Source organism: Lytechinus pictus, chromosome 3 (assembly GCF_037042905.1).
Source record: "Lytechinus pictus isolate F3 Inbred chromosome 3, Lp3.0, whole genome shotgun sequence".
In the NCBI taxonomy this organism is placed as follows: Eukaryota; Metazoa; Echinodermata; class Echinoidea; order Temnopleuroida; family Toxopneustidae; genus Lytechinus; species Lytechinus pictus.
The window spans coordinates 73,164,202-73,182,413 of record NC_087247.1 but is presented as its reverse complement, the minus strand read 5'-3'; the positions used below and the strand labels follow the sequence as shown (position 1 = coordinate 73,182,413).

Below are 18,212 nucleotides of genomic sequence, written 5' to 3'. Positions count from 1 at the left end.
TCACTGAAAATTTCCAAATAAGATCACTGACTTTGTTTGTTTTAAAGTATGAGCTAATTAGAAATTGAACTTAAGACAAAATGCATGCATCGCTAAGAACAAAGGTTAACTTTCTGCTCATTTTTTGTTAGGTGTGGAGCTTTGGTTTTGGAATAATGTTGTAACCCGCAAGTGAAAACCCGAACCGTACCGTCCCGTATAATCCAATAATTTGCAAGCGGGACCCGCTGACCCGTCGGGTTTTAACCCGCAAGTCAATTTATCTTTGAAAAATGAAAAATATTATTTCTGCAATCCCCACACTATACAGGCTCAAATCAGGAAAATATATGCCAAATACTAACCTAGCCTAGAGTGAATTTATGTACAATTTGCAAATTCGCCTTTTATTCCGGAGATAAAATGTTTTTTTGGGTGACTTTGTACCACGAAATGGGTCCGCTCTGATCTCGAAATTGAAAGCATTACGCAATTAACTCCTCTGATTGGAGCCGCAGCTCAGTGCGTGCTAGCTAGCCCAGGCTGCCCAGCAAAGATCGGCAATGTTGTTTTTCAGTCCAGGTCGATCGACACGGCGACTCACAACAATCATAATTACAATATTCAATTCTATGGGACCTCGTCTATAAAGTAATCAAAATTGAAATAAATACCAGGATAATGATACAGTCAATTTTTTCTTCTTGTATATCTCCATATTATTTCCTTCTGTTTTTGTATTTCTTCCAATTCTTTGTAAACTAATACAAACGTGCACGAGGGCGCCCATGAACTTACCTAAACAGCTCGTGTTACTAGTGATTAGCTAGCTTAGTTAGGCTTTTATTTATTTTTTATCTCTCTTGATCGATCGGTCAAGAGAGAGGTATTTGCAAGAAACTTGCAATCCATTGCAATCCAATTTTACATCTTCAGAAATTTTAAAGACTTTCAATCAATTGTACATCAGAAAAATCAAGAGATCTGGGCATTCAGGGTGCGGGGGCTTCAGTTTTCATCAGAAAATGTATGAAATAATGAAAAGGAGGGTTAGTTAGCCACTAGACTAGACCAGCTTAGCATGTCTTCAAAAAAGGGCAGCTAACACTCTGACCTGACTATCAGGTCATTACCTAATTTGGTAATCCGATAAGCAAACAACTGTCTCACTGCCGTGCACCGCAAATCCCTCGAGCTCAAACAGCGAGCATTGCTGTGGAAACAGGCTCGACTCGCCCCACTCCAAGTCATAAAGCATTCCTTTCTCTGCCACGTGGCCTATCACTCACTCCTTGCCAGACATGATTATGCAATGTATTCTGGCTTCTGTTTACATTCTCCGAACACATCCCCTCCCCTCTCTCTCTCTATCTCTCTCTCTCTCCCCCTCTCCCAGTCGTAAAACATTCCTTTCTCTGACTGCGCTGCACTGGCGCTCCTTTGAAAGAGCAACTCGATGTATTATGTCGAACTGTCTCAGTCCTGTTCACTGTTCACAAGACAAAAATACGCCGGCATTTTTTAAAAGGAAATATCTACGTCTCTAAAAGAATCCGCCACGTAAGAAGCACAATTTTCATTGTTAATGTTTTTATTGTGCGTCGTTACTTCTCCCTTTTTTTCGTATGACGGTTCGGGGTTTGAGAATGAACTCGGCCCGGCCCGCAACCCGCGATGGGGGGCATACCGGCAGGTTAACCCGTACCGCAACGGGTGCGGGTTACAACATTATTTTGGAACATTGAACATTCTCTGTTTATACTATTTATGCACTGTTAATATGTTCATTACTATGTTTGGTCGTAATTCTCTTAATTTATTTGTATTTTTTGTTGATTATATGCTTTATTTTCATATAATTATTTTAAAAAACAGTCGCCCAAGCACAGTACAAGATACTGCCAATGAATAGTATTTCCATGAACCCTATTGGTATTTCTGTCTGTGCCTTACTGTTATACTTTTTACAGGGGTTGTCACAAATCCAGAAATATCCCAAACCCAAACTTATTATCAATAATAGATTAAACAATTTTATCTTGAATGTCTATAATTGCATGGGAAGTGGAATGATTTTTTCTGAATCCATATTGGCTGTTAGTGATAATATTGTGGCTACAAAGAAAAGAGTACACTCGATTATATAATTGCATGGGAAGTAGAATGATTTTTTCTGAATCCATATTGGCTGTTAGTGATAATATTGTGGCTACAAAGAAAAGAGTACACTCGATTATAAATAAATTTCTCAATCAACTTAGAAAAACAGGGTAGAATAGAGATTGGACGATAATTGTTGAAAACATGACAATCTCCCTTTTTATAAATGGGCACTATTTTTGCAATTTTCAATTTGAGTGGAACGTCACTAGTTTCAATAGACATGTTAAAAATATGTACTAAAGGTTTCACAATGGAGTAAATAATTTGCTTCATAATTTTAACATTTAAATAATTAGAGTCATATGAATAACTGTTTTTTAATGATTTACAAATTTCAGCAATTTCAGATTCTGTAATAGGTTTTAAAAATATTGACTTCGGACAGCTATCAGCAAGATAACTATCAACAGTGATGTTACATGAACAACAGTTAACATAATAGGAAATAAACTCTTTGGCAATACTATGTGGATCATTGATTTCTTTCTCATCACAAATAAAATAGTTTGGAGTATTTTTTTTCTAATTTTTTTAGTATATTGTTGATAATCGACCATGTTCCTTTAACATTGTTTTTACTTTGACTTAACTTATTAGAATAATACATTTTCTTGGCATTGCGCAATAAATTATTAACTTTGTTACGATGCCTTTTGTATTTAATTTCACTGGAAGATGTTTTATTTTTTAGAAATTGTTTTTATAACTTGTTTGCTTTTGATATATCTCATAAGTTTTGGGGTTATCCATGGTTTCCGAATCTTTATGGTACAAACTTTATTTTTGTCTCGCCCACCAGAGGTGAAGGCGAGACTTAGGGATCCAAATGTCGTCCGTCATCCGTCCGTCACAAACCTGTAACGACACATAAATCCACAACCGTAAGTCTCTTTTCAACCAGACTTGGATGGTAGATGGACTTGGGAGACCTGCATGTTTTGATGCAGTCTGAGGTCACATGGTAAGGTCAAAGGTCATTTTGAGGTCAACGTTAAAGTTTACATGCAAGACTCTCTTATGACACCTAACTCCGCAACCGTAAGTCGCTTTTCAACCAAAACTTGGATGGTAGATGGACTTGGGGGACCTGCATGTTTTGCTGCAGTCGGAGGTCACATGGTAAGGTCAAAGGTCATTTTCAGGTCAACGTTAAAGTTTACATGCAAGACTCTTATGACACCTAACTCCACAACCGTAAGTAGCTTTTCAACCAAACTTGAATGGTAGATGGACTTGGGGGACCTGCATGTTATGATGCAGTCTAAGGTCACATGGTAAGGTCAAAGGTCATTTTCAGGTCAACGTTAAAGTTTACATGCAAGACTCTCTTATGACACCTAACTCCGCAACCATAAGTCGCTTTTCAACCAAACTTGAATGGTAGATGGACTTGGGGGACCTGCATGTTATGATGCAGTCTGAGGTCACATGGTAAGGTCAAAGGTCATTTTCAGGTCAACGTTAAAGTTTACATGCAAGACTCTCTTATGACACCTAACTCCGCAACCGTAAGTCGCTTTTCAACCAAACTTGGATGGTAGATGGACTTGGGGGACCTGCATGTTTTGCTGCAGTCGGAGGTCACATGGTAAGGTTAAAGGCCATTTTCAGGTCAACGTTAAAGTTTACATGCAAGACTCTCTTATGACACCTAACTCCACAACCGTAAGTCGCTTTTCAACCAAACTTGAATGGTAGATGGACTTGGGGGACCTGCATGTTATGATGCAGTCTGAGGTCACATGGTAAGGTCAAAGGTCATTTTCAGGTCAACGTTAAAGTTTACATGCAAGACTCTCTTATGACACCTAACTCCACAACCGTAAGTCGCTTTTCAACCAAACTTGAATGGTAGATGGACTTGGGGGACCTGCATGTTATGTTGCAGTCTGAGGTCACATGGTAAGGTCAAAGGTCATTTTCAGGTCAACATTAAAGTTTACATGCAAGACTCTCTTATGACACCTAACTCCGCAACCGTAAGTCGCTTTTCAACCAAACTTGAATGGTAGATGGACTTGGGGGACCTGCATGTTATGGTGCAGTCTGAGGTCACATGGTAAGGTCAAAGGTCATTTTCAGGTCAACGTTAAAGTTTACATGCAAGACTCTCTTATGACACCTAACTCCGCAACCGTAAGTCGCTTTTCAACCAAACTTGGATGGTAGATGGACTTGGTGGACCTGCATGTTATGCTGCAGTCGGAGGTCACATGGTAAGGTCAAAGGTCATTTTCAGATCAATGTTAAAGTTTACATAGAAGACTCTCTTATGACACCTAACTCCGCAACCGTAAGTAGCTTTTCAACCAAACTTGGATGGTAGATGGACTTGGGGGACCTGCATGTTATGCTGCAGTCGGAAGTCACATGGTAAGGTCAAAGGTCATTTTCAGGTCAACGTTAAAGTTTACATGCAAGACTCTCTTATGACACCTAACTCCGCAACCGTAAGTCACTTTTCAACCAAACTTGGATGTTAGATAGACTTGGGGGACGTGCATGTTATGCTGCAGTCAGAGGTCACATGGTAAGGTCAAGGTCATTTCAGGTCAACATTAAAGTTTACATACAAGACTCTTATGACACCTAACTCCGCAACCGTAAGTCACTTTTCAACCAAACTTGGATGGTAGTTGGACTTGAGGACCTGCATGTTATGCTGCAGTTGGAGGTCACATGGTTAAGACAAAGTTCATTTTGAGGTCAACGTTAAAGTTTACATGCAAGACTCTCTTATGACACCTAACTCTGCAACCGTAAGTTACTTTTCAACAAAACTTGGATGGTAGATGTACTTAGGCGACCTGCATGTTATGCTGCAGTCTGAGGTCACATGATAAGGTCAAAGGTCATTTTCAGGTCAACATTAAAGTTTACGTGCAAGGCTCTTATGACAAGTGTTATTCCATCCCAGTCATTTCACAATGAAGTTTCGATATAATTCTCTTGCGTGCCCTCGCAAATCACGATATTTCTGGTTATTTTCATAAGTGGGCGAGACACAAAATTGCTTTTGCCTTGTTCTTTATAGGTAAACACTTATCTAACATAGGAATGAACATGGACAAAAATATATTATAAGCTTCATTAACATCATTAGATATATAAACAGGGGACCAGTCTAAGTTATAAAGCTCATGACCAAGGTCAAAGGTCATTTAGGGGCAATGAACTTTGGCCAAATTGGGGGTATTTGTTAAAGGACAAGTCCACCCCAACAAAAAGTTGATTTGAATAAAAAGAGTTATGACATTTTAAAGTTTCGCTTAATTTGACAAAACAGTTATATGTACATCCTGGCTGGTATGCAAATGAGGAGACTATGACGTCATCCACTCACTATTTCTTTTGTATTTTATTATATGAAATATTCTAATTTTCTCCTCATTGTCAAGTAATACAATGATTAATTCCCTCCTGAACATGTGGCATTAGCATTGTTTAATACTATATATGTTTCAGTCAAGTTGGTCCTTATTGTCAAATCTATAAAAAATGAAATATTGTATAATTCAAACAATAAAAACAAAAGAAATAGTGAGTGATGGACATCATCGACTGACTCACCTAGTTGTGCATATCACTGTTTTGTGAAAAATAAGCAAAACTTCAAAATGTCATAACTTTCTTATTTTACATCCGATTTTGATGAAATTTTCAGCACTATGCTAGTTTGATTTTCCTCTATTTATTCAAGTCAGCATTTTCCTGGGGTGGACTTGACCTTTAAATTAAATTACCATCAGATTCAGAACTTTAAAAATTTATGGATATGATTCATGAAACTTGGACATAAGAGTAATCGCGTATCACTACACATCATGTGCGAGTTTCAGGTTATATGATCAAGGTTAAAGGTCATTTAAGGTCAATGAACTTTGGCCAAGTTGGGGATATTTGTTGAATTACCATCATAACTTTTAAAGTTTATTGGTCGAGTTCATACAACTTGGACATAAAAGTAATCAAGTATCACTGAAAATCCTGTGCAAATTTCAGGTCACATGACCAAGGTCAAAGGTCAATGAAATTTGGCCATGTTGTGGGTATCTGTTGAATTACCATCATAACTTTGAAAGTTTATGGATCTGATTTATGAAATTTGGACATAAGAGTAATCAAGTATCACTGAACATCCTGTGCAAGTTTCAGGTCACATGACCAAGGTCAAAGGTTATTTAAGATCAATGAACTTTGGCCATGTGGGGGTATTTGTTGAATTACCATCATAACTCTGTAAGTGTATTGGTCTAGTTCATAAAAATTGGACGTACTGTACATGTAAGAGTAATCAAGTATCACTGAACATCCTGTGAGAGTTTCAGGTCACATGATCAAGGTCAAAGGTCAATGGACTTTGGCCATGTTGGGGGTATTTGTTAAATAACCATCATAACTCTGAAAGTGTATGGATCTAGTTCATAAAACTTGTACATAGAGTAGCCTAATCAAGTATCATTGAACATCTCATGTGAGTTTCAGGTCACATGACCAAAGTCAAAGATCATTTAAGGTCATTGAAGTTTGGCCATTTTGGAGGTAATTATTAGATTCCTGTCATAACTTTCAAAGTTTATAGATTTAGTTTATAAAATGTAGATATAGGGGTAATCACGTATCACTGACAAGTCTTAGGTTGTGTGATGAAGGTCAAATGTCATTTATTGTCAATGAACGTAGTATTGTATCATTATATGAATGGCGTTTTTGTGAATGATTATTTTGTAGTAGTTTTCAAAGTCAGCACTGCTGCTATATTGAATTGCGTGATGCAGGTGAGACTGCCAGAGGCGCTCTACTTGTTTTTATTTTAGAGTAATTTTCGGAGACTCCACTTCTCAAATCTGAACTAAGCCACTTGGTGCTCTGGAAATTTCAATATTTGGCGCAGATCCCGCAATTTTCAGACCGAAATTAGAATATTCTGTGGGGATTTTTGGTAACGGCCAGTGCCCGAGTGTATACATGTATTGGCGCTAATGCAGTTTCATACCCGCCTGTGTTGCGGTGATGATTGACTGTGAGCTACAGGTATGTGTTGGGGTGATGATTGACTGAGAGCTGTGCTATGTTTAGTGGCTGAGCTGCGCTAGCGTAGGCATAGCGTAGCCTAGCTTGAGAAATAGTTGACATCGTGACATTAGCTGTCAGGCTGTGATGCATTCAATATTTCATTAAATAATTTTCAAGTGAGTTTTAGTCAAAAAGTATTTATGAAACATTTCTCTGAATACAAATTCTGTTCAAATTTGATAAACTTCATCCTTTTCAAGTTAGAACGTCCAATACAGAAAAGAAAATAATAATTCAACAATCAATAACAATGAAGAAAAAGTAAATAGCAATTAAATAAACAATGTTTAACATTAAATAAATTTGTAAACAAGCAGGAAAAACTGTGATGCGAAACCATGCGCTGAATCATTTTTTTTAATGGCTCTTGTAAAATGGAAAATGGCTCTCTTTTATTTTTCAAAATGGCTCCCTAAAAATAAAAAATAATTTCAACACTGGACAGGAGTGTGGCGAACAATTCCTAATCAAAATTTTCATAGGTAGAGATTGTAATAACTCGCACAAATCAAAGAGAACCAACAAGTTATTACAGTTTTGGAGTTCTATTCTCTTAATTATATTAATTTAAAAAGCAAAATGTGACTCATCAAGGTAGCTGGACAGGCCAAGCTAGGTTAGATGTTTAGAATCATCAAAAATTTATCTTTATCTTTCTTCCCATTTAGAATGGATTCAAGTGCCATCTTACATCTGAGTCGCATCAGAGGCAACTCTTACTGTTTGCAGATAATGAGGAAGAGTTTTTGGACACCTTCTCCAAGTAAGTGAATCTATAACCATGTTTACATGTGATCGGCTTTTGGTTCAGAACCAAAAGCCAATGCAGAATCGGCTTTTGGTTTATCTTGCACTGCGTTTACACGCTGTTACAGCTCGCGGTGCAGAATCGGCTCGCGTGTCAAAAACCTGAAATGATACGCACACCAACAATATACGTCATAATAAAGACAACGCTGGATCCGTGCGCTTACAATTACGTCACAATGGTAAAATAAATGAAATGCGCACCAATTGCCGATGCAGAATCGGCTTTCTGTTTACACGTAGTAAAACCGATTCTGCATCGGCTCGCGGTTCTGAACCTACTACTTTGGTGGTGCAAAATTGCCGATTCTGAACCAAGAGCCGATGCAAGTTAATGGCGTTTACACGCTATGAAAAAGCCTATGCTGCATCGGCTTGCGGTTCAGAACCGCGAGCCGATGCAAAAGCCGATCACATGTAAACACGGTATATTACAGTAGACTATGGATCATTATTGTAGACTGTTCATGGAATGACAACTAAGCATGTGTAGTAATCAGTAATTCTATAAGAAATGGGGAATATAGGGTTTGCAACATCAGTTATGAGTAACAATTAAAAAGTAAATGTATCATTATGATGTCTGAAGAAATGATGATTTATTTATATGTAACTTTCAGACATCAAAATGACCTTCATTTATATTCAATATTTGAAAAAAAAACTTGTATAGAATGCATGATATCAGTGATTTCATGGCACAGATAATTTGTCTTCATAATCATATTATAGTATCATTATTATCTGTTCTATTTTTATATGATTCTTAATATTATTAATTCTGTTGTTTCATATAAGTGCATAGGGACATACTTAGAAATTATTATATTTATCATAATTATTAGTTTGATAGTTTCATGAACTATTAAAATCTTATTTGAATTTTTTATACATAAGAATCAGTGTACGGTCAGGCGTTCAGTCAGTCCGTTGCAAATCTTGTGCTTCGAACTACTTCTATTCTTCAATTTTGAATTGAATTGAATTGAAATTATTGTCCAATTAAATGGAAATTTAGTGCTCGTTGGTTATCAACAAATTTACAAATACCAATACAACGTATACCAATAAATGATAATTGACAATCAATATATATCCAATAATAACAGCAAAATGGCATTGTGACTAAACAAATATTTGAATTTTTTTGTCTTGCTTGCATAGCAGAGCGTGACTAGGCACCGCTTTTCCAACGGTGGCTACGACTGCGGTGGCATCAACATCAAATCTTAACTTAAGGTTAAGTTTCGAAATGACATAACTTAAAAAGTATATGGACCTAGTTCATGAAACTTGGACATAAGGGTAATCAAGTATTTTTGGACATCCTGCCTGAGTTTTCAGGTCACATGACCTATTTCAAAGGTCATTTAAGGTCAATGAACTTTGGGCATGTCAAGGGTATTTGTTGAATTTCCATTGTTACTTTTCATTTCTTATGGACCTATTTCATAAAACTTGGATGTAAGTGTAATCAATTATCACATAACATCCTGTGCGAGAATCAGCCATGTTGCGGGTATTTGTTGATTTTCATCATAGCTTTGAAAGTTTATGGATCTGGTTCATGAAACTTGGACATAAGGGAATCAAGTATCATTGAACATCCTTTGAGAGTTTCAGGTCACATGACCGAGGTCAAAGGTCATTTAGGGTCAATAAACTTACATTTTGTTGGGGGAATCAAAACAAAATTTTAACCAAGTTTAAGTTTTTTTAAATGTCATAACTTTGAAAGTGTATGGATCTAGTTTATGAAACTTGGACAAACGAGTATTCAAGCATCAGTGAACATCCTGCAAGAGTTTCAGCTCACATGACCAAGGTCAATGAACTCTGGCGTTTTGGGGGTATTTGTTAATTTGCCATCATAACTATGAAAGTTCATGGATCTTGCTCATGAAATGTGGACATAAGGGTAATCAAGTATCACTGATCGTGTTGCACAAGTCTTCAGTCACACAATCAATGTCAAATGTCATTTAGGGTCAATAAACAGTATTTTAGTACGGAAGATGTTGATCATCGTGGTAGTATAGAATAGGTAAAGGAAAATAATCTGTTGTCTCACGATGTGGCAAACTGAAATTGTGACGTTTCGACTGCACCTGCTAGTCTTCGTCAGGCAATAAGGTGGATAATCGCTGCATGCGCCTTTTATACCGTGAGCTGTGTGCCGTCGCTGCCTGAATCGCTGCACTATGATTGGTCGGAGCAACTTACCAATTAGAAGCCGCAGACGGTGCGATCGCTGGGCGGTGTGCGGACGTCGGGGAAATCCCGTCGGCTGCCGGCGGACTCGAGTATCAGGCGGCCGGCATGCGCCCCCTACGACTGCCCGATACTTATCGAGACCGCCGGCAGCCGACGGGATTTCCCCGACGTCCGCATGCCGCCCAGCGATCGCATCGTCCAAGGCTTCTGATTGGTAAGTTGCTCCGACCAATCATAGTGCAGCGATTCAGGCAGCGACGGCAAACAGCTTACGGTATAAAAGGCGCATGCAGCGATTGTCCACCTTATTGCCTGACGAAGACTAGCAGGTGCAGTCGAAACGTCACAATTTCAGTTTGCCACATCATGAGACAACAGATTATTTTCCTTTACCTATTCTATACTACCACGCTGATCAACATCTTCCGTACTAAAATACTGTTTATTGACCCTAAATGACATTTGACCTTGATTGTGTGACTGAAGACTTGTGCAACACGATCAGTGATACTTGATTACCCTTATGTCCACATTTCATGAACTAGATCCATAAACTTTCAAAGTTATGATGGCAAATAAACAGATACCCCCAAAACGCCAAAGTTCATTGACCTTGGTCATGTGACCTAAAACTCTTGCAGGATGTTCACTGATGCTTGAATACTCGTTTGTTTAAGTTTCATGAACTAGATCCATACACTTTCAAAGTTATGACATTTAAAAAAACTTAAACTTGGTTAAAATTTTGTTATGATTCCCCCAACAAAATGTAAGTTCATTGACCCTAAATGACCTTTGACCTCGTTCATGTGACCTGAAACTTCCAAAGGATGTTCAACGCAGCGATTGTCCACCTCATTGCCTGACGAAGACTAGCAGGTGCAGTCAAAACGTCGCAATTTCAGTTTGCCACATCGTGAGACAACAGATTATTTCCCTTTACCGAAACAGTATTTTATCATCATATGAATGGTGTTTTTTGTGAATGATTATTCTATAGTTGATGTGGAAGAGGTTCATCGTGGTGAAGGGTTGAGTAGAAGAAATAACCAGTTGTCTCACGATGTAGCAAACGTAGTGGGAAAGCGACGTTTCGTCTGCAAGCTGCTAGACTTCGTCAGACAATGAGCAAAGACGCTGCTGCGCACGGGTTATATAGCGTCGGGAGCTATTGTCTGGCTCCACTCGGGCGTGAGCCGCGCTGTGATTGGCCGATGCCGCTGGCCAATCAGGGTCCGCGCTGGTGCTTGGCGCCCTCTGGAGCGTGCACCGCGCGCTGTGACTGGCCGATGCAGCCGGCCAATCAGCATCCACGCTGGTGTCAGGCACCCGCTGGTGCGGGCGCCGCGCGCTGTGAACGGTGGATGCAGTATGCCGTCGGATGGTAGGTAACCATTCATCAGGGATCTCAATGCCGTTGTCCCTGTTGATATTACTCGGGTGCAAACGGATCTGAATCGCTTCCTTAATGCGCCGCGTATACCAATGCTTATCATTAGCAATGCAGCTGACCTCATCCCAGTTAGGTGGATGATCGGAGTCCCAAGCATGTTCTGCAACAGCAGAGCTATCAGTGCTCCTAAGCCGAACATCACGGCGATGTTCCTTCATGCGTTCCCCCACAGGTCTACCAGTCTCACCGATGTAGACTTTGTCGCAAGTCGAGCATGGGATCTTATAAACAACCCCATCGCGTCTGTCGGGGATCGGGCGGTCTTTCGGACAGACCAGCTGGCTGCGGATGCTGTCGGACTTGAATATAACTCGGATGCCATGCTTCTCCAAGCGCCGGCGGAGAAGATGCGCGATACCATCAACAAACGGGATTACTATAGCGGATTTAAATTGCGTAGGCTGTTCGGATGGAGCGCTCTTCTTCTTAGTGACGCGGTTAACGAAGGAGCGCAGGTAACCGTTAGAAATAAGAGCCGAGGTGATGTGTTGCTTCTCTGTAGCTGTGAAATGGGGCTTTGTAACGATGCGTGAAGCTCTGTCATAAAGACACTTCACTACCCCGCGCTTAACGGACTTCGGGTGATGCGAATCATAAGCAATGTACTGATCGGTGTGCGTGGGCTTCCTGTATACGGTGATGTACAATCGCCCGCTGGTGTGACGGTGCACCATAGTGTCTAGAAAGGCAATGCGCTCGTTGCACTCCATCTCCATGGTGAAACGGATGGATGGCTGCTGCGAATTCATGTGGCTCAAAAGGTCATTGGCGGCGGATCTATGCGTGATAATAAACGATTATTCTATAGTTGTTTTCAAAGTCAGCACTGCTGCTATATTGAATTGCGTAATGCAGGCGAGACTGTCAGAGGCGCTCCACTTGTTTTACACATTTTTAACCAATTCTCATGAAATTCAGAATACACACTGGTCTGGAGTCAAAATATACGAGACACATTTTTCGCTTGTTTTTGAAATTGTGTTGTCATGGTAGCATATTGAGTATATTATGTCAAAAATTAGGTAAAAATTTTGTGGTTTGAACTGCATTCTCATTTTTAAAAACCAATTCTCATGAAATTTTGCACATACATTGGTCATGTGGTAAAGAAGTGCAAATGTAGCGGCGGATCTGGTGCCAGGCAGATGCGGTTGTAAGAATACTATCTGCCAGTGGATTGTGTTCCAACTTCGGCGGATTCAGAACCAATTAGTCTTCGGCAGATATTGTTCTTGCTATTGTTTCTCGATCTGCATGCACTCGGTACCCATTTCCTTCATATTTATATAGGACCTTTCATTTTGATCTATGTTATTGTTAATAGGAGAATAAATAATAAAAAAATTAAACCGCGTCAACCCGGCAGTTATGGTTCAGAGTAAGGCCCTCGTTCCACAGAGGTGAGACCTTTGAAGGACCTTTGAAAAACCAAAAATTGGCAAGGTCTTACAGCATTCTCCAAGATAACTGAAATTTGCCATCTCTCAGAAAGACTACTCAAAGAACTGTGAAAGACTGATTGATACTTTTTGTCTCACTGGACGTAGACAAGTCCTATATATATCTTTCAAAGGTCTTTCAGAGATCTTTTGTGCAACATGTGGTCTTTCAGAATTCTTTCCATGGACTTTCCCTGGTCTTTCAATGATCTTTCAATGATTTGTCAAGAGTCTTACAGTGATCTCCGCGAAAGTTTTGAGGGACTCTCGATAGATCATGGAAAGGCTAATAAGAACTTTGAAAGTTCATAGAAAGTCTGCTGAAAGACAATTTTCCTGAAAGACCGCTGAAAGACTGTTTTGAACCGTTTCAAGGACCACAAAGTCCATTGAAAGATCCATCAGGAATCGTAAAAGACCTTGGAGATCTTTGAAAGTTGATTGAAAGACCTTTGAAAGATCAAGCAATTTCATGCTTAAGCAGTCTTTCAGAAGTCTTGCTATCTGTGGAATAGGGGTTTTAAGAACGATACCTGCCGGCGGATACCGTATCCGCCGGTGGAACCAGATCTGCCGCTACACCAGGTATATTTTTTGCAAACATGTGTAGGAAATGGTTTTGCCATGGTAGCAACGTATTATATGGTGAAAATTTGGTAAAATTCTTGTGGTTCAAACTACTTCATCAGTTTTTGTCTCACCTGCATAGCAGAGTGATACTATAGGCGCCGCTTTTCCGACGGCAGTGGCGGCGTCAACACCAAATCTTAACCGAAGGTTAAGTTTTTGAAATGACATCATAACTTAGAAAGTATATGGACCTAGTTCATGAAACTTGCACATAAGCTTAATTACTGAACATCCTGCTTGAGTTTCAGGTCACATGACCAAGGTCAAAGGTCATTGGGGTCAATGAACTTAAGACCATGTTGGGGGAATCAACATCAAAATCTTAACCGAAGGTTAAGTTTTTGAAATGACATCATAACTTAGAAAGTACATGTATATGGACCTAGTTTATTAAAATATGGACATAAGGTTTATCAAGTACAGTCAGTCGGCAAGCCCTGAAAAAGTAGCTTCTTTTATCCAAGTGATATTCATGACTAGAGGGTTTTTGCATAGTTAATGAGCTTGGTGCGAACCAAAACACCTCTTTTTATTCGGCCATTGCTGCTCTAAATATTGACCAAATTTCATGTTTTTGGTATCTTTGTAAAGAAGAAGAATCATTCTTTCAGGTCATGTGTTTGGATTTTTAAAAGGATGTTGTAATATAGGGAAAACTTTTGATCTAAAACATGAAACAAAATAATTTTTTCATGCAACAAAAGTTGTTGTTTTCACACTTAATTTCTGTTTGAGCACAAATGATTTTTAGATCATGATAAAGCTGAATATCTAAGCTTTAATATGATATAACTTTTATAAGAAGATGTATTTTAGATGGGTCAGCAGCCAGCCTTTCATAGGCCAAGTACATTTAGCAGCTCAAAAACAAGAATACTGCGCTCTGATTGGTCATAGAGACAACACACCCATGCAAATTCCAATGTTCCCCTCACTGGGCCTCTGCAAGGTCACACTCACCATGTGGTAATCTCTTCAAATTACCCGCGCCTGTTGTGTTGAAAACATTATTCAGCCAATCAGAACTCTGGATTTTATGTTACTCAGAAATTTCAGAAATCTCGCTTGCATCTTGATGGAAAAAGCTGGCTGCTGACCCATCTAATAGATGCCACATATCAAGAGTGACATTGTAAGAAAGTATAGAGTTTGAGCTTTCTGATGATATAAATAATGTTGGTGCCTAAATCACAAAATGTTGCACAATTTGCAAGTGAAAACAGAGGAAGAAAATTCTGTTTGATGCATCTTTTCAGGTAAAAAAATCACTTATTTATCAAAATATTTCATTCAAAAGAAATGACCAATATAAAAGAGTAACATTTACTCTTGCCCATGGTACAAAAATAATCAATATTACTCAAGGAGAAAGTGGTTAAATTCTTTGAGAAAGCAAGTCTCACAATTCACGAGATCTTGCAGGGACATGAATTCAGCCACGAGAGGACTTGGATAAATCTTGCTCATTTGCTCATTAACACAGGGGCTTGCCGGCTGACTAAGTACTACTGAACATCCTGCCGGAGTTTCAAGTCACATGACCAAGGTCAAAGGTCATTTAGGGTCAATGAACTTTGGCCAAGTTGGGGGTATCTGTTGAATTACCATCATAACTGAAAGTTTATGGATCTGATTCATGAAACATGGACATAAGAGTAATCAAGTATCACTGAACATCCTGTGCGAATATCAGGTCACATGACTGAGGTCAAAGGTCATGTAAGGTCAATGAACTTTGGCCAAGTTGGGGGTATTTGTTGAATTGCTGTCATAACTTTGAAAGTTTATTGGCTCTAGTTCAGTGATTCTCAAATGATGGCACGCGCCACTTGTTGCGCACCGAGCCTTGCAGAGTGGCGCGTGGGAGCTGGTAGGAAAAAAAAGAAAAAATATATGGCAGGAAAGTCTGATCTACAATAACAAATAATGGTGAAATTGCTCAGATGCATCACTCGAAATGATGAAAATAAATCCATGATTTAACAGAAGTCTTATACATGGCAAGCCATGGTCTTAATTAATAACTTGGACTCCGGGCAAAGAACATCTTATCGGAAAATGTGGCATACAAAATATATAAAAATAAGTTTTTAATTTGCATATTATTATAGCATCACGATAAGTAAGTCGGGTAAGTTTTAACCATCAAATGATTTTCATGGAAGTACGGAATTTTAGACATTTTTTTGTTGCCGATGCTGATTATTTAAAATCAAAGGTTGTAAAAGTGAAATGCTGCGATGTATTGTCTGCTGGATGCCCTCGTGGAGTCACGCTTAACATGAAATGAATGAATGATAAGGTGAGATATTTCTCAGCCCTAGCAGCAAAATTAAGGACATGTCACTTCAATCACTATTATGGTATCACCAGTATATGTTGTGAAAAGTCACTTATTAATTAAAAAAAATAGATTGTGTAGTTTGTTTGCATCTGTTCATATTGATTAGAGCTTCTCTTGGCCATTTAAAATGCCTCATAATACAAAACTTCAAGGGGCTCCGCCCCTCGAGCTAGCCAGGGGCCTCCTTAGCAATATTTCACTCGTTCGCGCTAGTGGAGCAGTAGCCTACAGATTCCTAACAAGAAATATGGAGCTTTCACAAAAGTAATTGAGAGTGGCTGGTCTAGTTCATAAAACTTGGACATAAGAGTAATCAAGTATCACTGAACATCCTGTGCAAATTTCAGGTCACATGACTAAGGTCAAAGGTCAATGAACTTTGGCCATGTTGGGGGTATCTGTTGAATTACCATCATAACTTTGAACGTTTATGGATCTGATTTATGAAACTTGGACCTAAGAGTAATAAAGTATCACTGAACATCCTGTGGGAGTTTCAGGTTACATGATCAAGGTCAAAGGTCATTTAAGGTCAATGAACTTTGGCCACGGTGGGGGTATTTTTGAATTAACAGCATTACTCTGTATGTTTATTGGTCTAGTTAATAGAACTTGGACATAAGAGTAATCAAGTATCACTGAACATTCTGTGCGAATTCCAGGTCACATGACTAAGGTCAAAGGTCAATGAACTTTGGCCATGTTGGTGGTATCTGTTGAATTACCATCATAACTTTGAAAGTTTATGGATCTGATTCATGAAACTTGGACATAAGAGTAATAAAGTATCACTAAACATCCTGTGCAAGTTTCAGGTCACATGATCAAGGTCAAATGTCATTTAAGGTCAATGAACTTTGGCCATGGTGGGGGTATTTGTTGAATTAACAACATAACTATGTAAGTTTATTGGTCTAGTTAATAGAACTTGGACATAAGAGTAATCAAGTATCACTGAACATCCTGTGCGAATTTCAGGTCACATGACTAAGGTCAAAGGCAATGGACTTTGGCCATGTTGGGGGTATTTGTTGAATAACCTTCATACATGTAACTCTGTAAGTGTATGGATCTACATGTAGTTCATAAAACTTGGACATAAGAGTAATCAAGTATCACTGAACATTTCATGCGAGTTTCAGGTCACATGACCAAAGTCAAAAGTCATCTAAGGTCATGGAACTTTGGCCATTTTGGAGGTAATTATTAGATTGCTGTCATAACTTTCAAAGTTTAAAGATATAGTTTATAAAATTTGGATATAGGGGTAATCAAGTATCACTGACAAGTCTTACGTCGCATGATCAAGGTCAAATGTCATTTATTGTCAATGAACGTAGTATTTTATCATTATATGAATGGTGTTTTTTTTAATAATTATTTTATAGTAGTTTTTCAAAGTCAGCACTGCTGCTATATTGAATCGCGCGATGCAGGTGAGACAGCCAGAGGCGCTCCACTTGTTTACTAATTATCATTAAATTTGACTCACACGTTTGTTTTGAGGTAAAGATGTTTGAGACACATTTTTCGCATGTGTCGGAAATTTTGTTGCCACGTTAACTGTATATTTTGGTGATAATAAGGTGAAAATCTTTCAGTTTGAACTTCTGAATCAATTTTTAACCAATTCTTATGAAATTTGGATCACACGATTGTTATGGGGTAATGATGGGCAATACCTTTTTTTCCATGACCATGACATGAAACTACATTGCCATGGTAACAACGTATTACACCACATAATGTGTAAACATATGGATTGAACAACTTCATTTTATGACTTAAGCCCATGAAACTTGGCACGCACGTATACCACCTGTAGGTCTTGAGCTAAAGATGTGCAAGACATGGTTTTTCATGTTTGTCAGAAATTTTGTTGCCATGGTAACCACATATTATGGCCATGAATCCAGGAAAGCTCATTGTGGATCAAACTACTTTTCCCCAGTTTTTAGCCGGCACCGATAAAAATTGGAACAAATATTCATCTGGGGGCAAAGACATGCAAGATTCATTTTCGAAAAGGTGTTGGAGGCTGCATTACCATGGTAATGGCATTTAGATGGGGGTTACAAGGGTATTAATCACCTTCAGTGATATTTCT

At 38.8% G+C, this 18,212-nt stretch overlaps 2 protein-coding genes across 2 annotated transcripts in view; one reads left to right on the top strand and one right to left on the bottom strand.

Annotated features, from left to right (window-relative positions):
• The first annotated feature begins 1,373 nt into the window (after positions 1–1,373).
• The window catches only part of LOC129256725 (DNA/RNA-binding protein KIN17-like), a 36,397-nt gene continuing 19,558 nt past the window's right edge, over positions 1,374–18,212 (top strand). The window contains exons 1-2 of the mRNA XM_054894891.2: positions 1,374–1,539; positions 7,887–7,981. The gene's annotated coding sequence lies outside the window, so the exon portion shown is untranslated. The remainder of the gene's footprint in view (positions 1,540–7,886; positions 7,982–18,212) is intronic.
• Positions 11,347–12,441, bottom strand: LOC135153462 (uncharacterized). The gene has a single exon (XM_064096077.1). The coding sequence runs from the start codon at positions 12,439–12,441 to the stop codon at positions 11,347–11,349; it is 1,095 nt and encodes a 364-aa protein (XP_063952147.1).

Bases quoted from the DNA above. Each gene is read 5' to 3' on its own strand.
- LOC135153462 (XM_064096077.1), bottom strand. From the start codon at position 12,441: ATGAATTCGCAGCAGCCATCCATCCGTTTCACCATGGAGATGGAGTGC.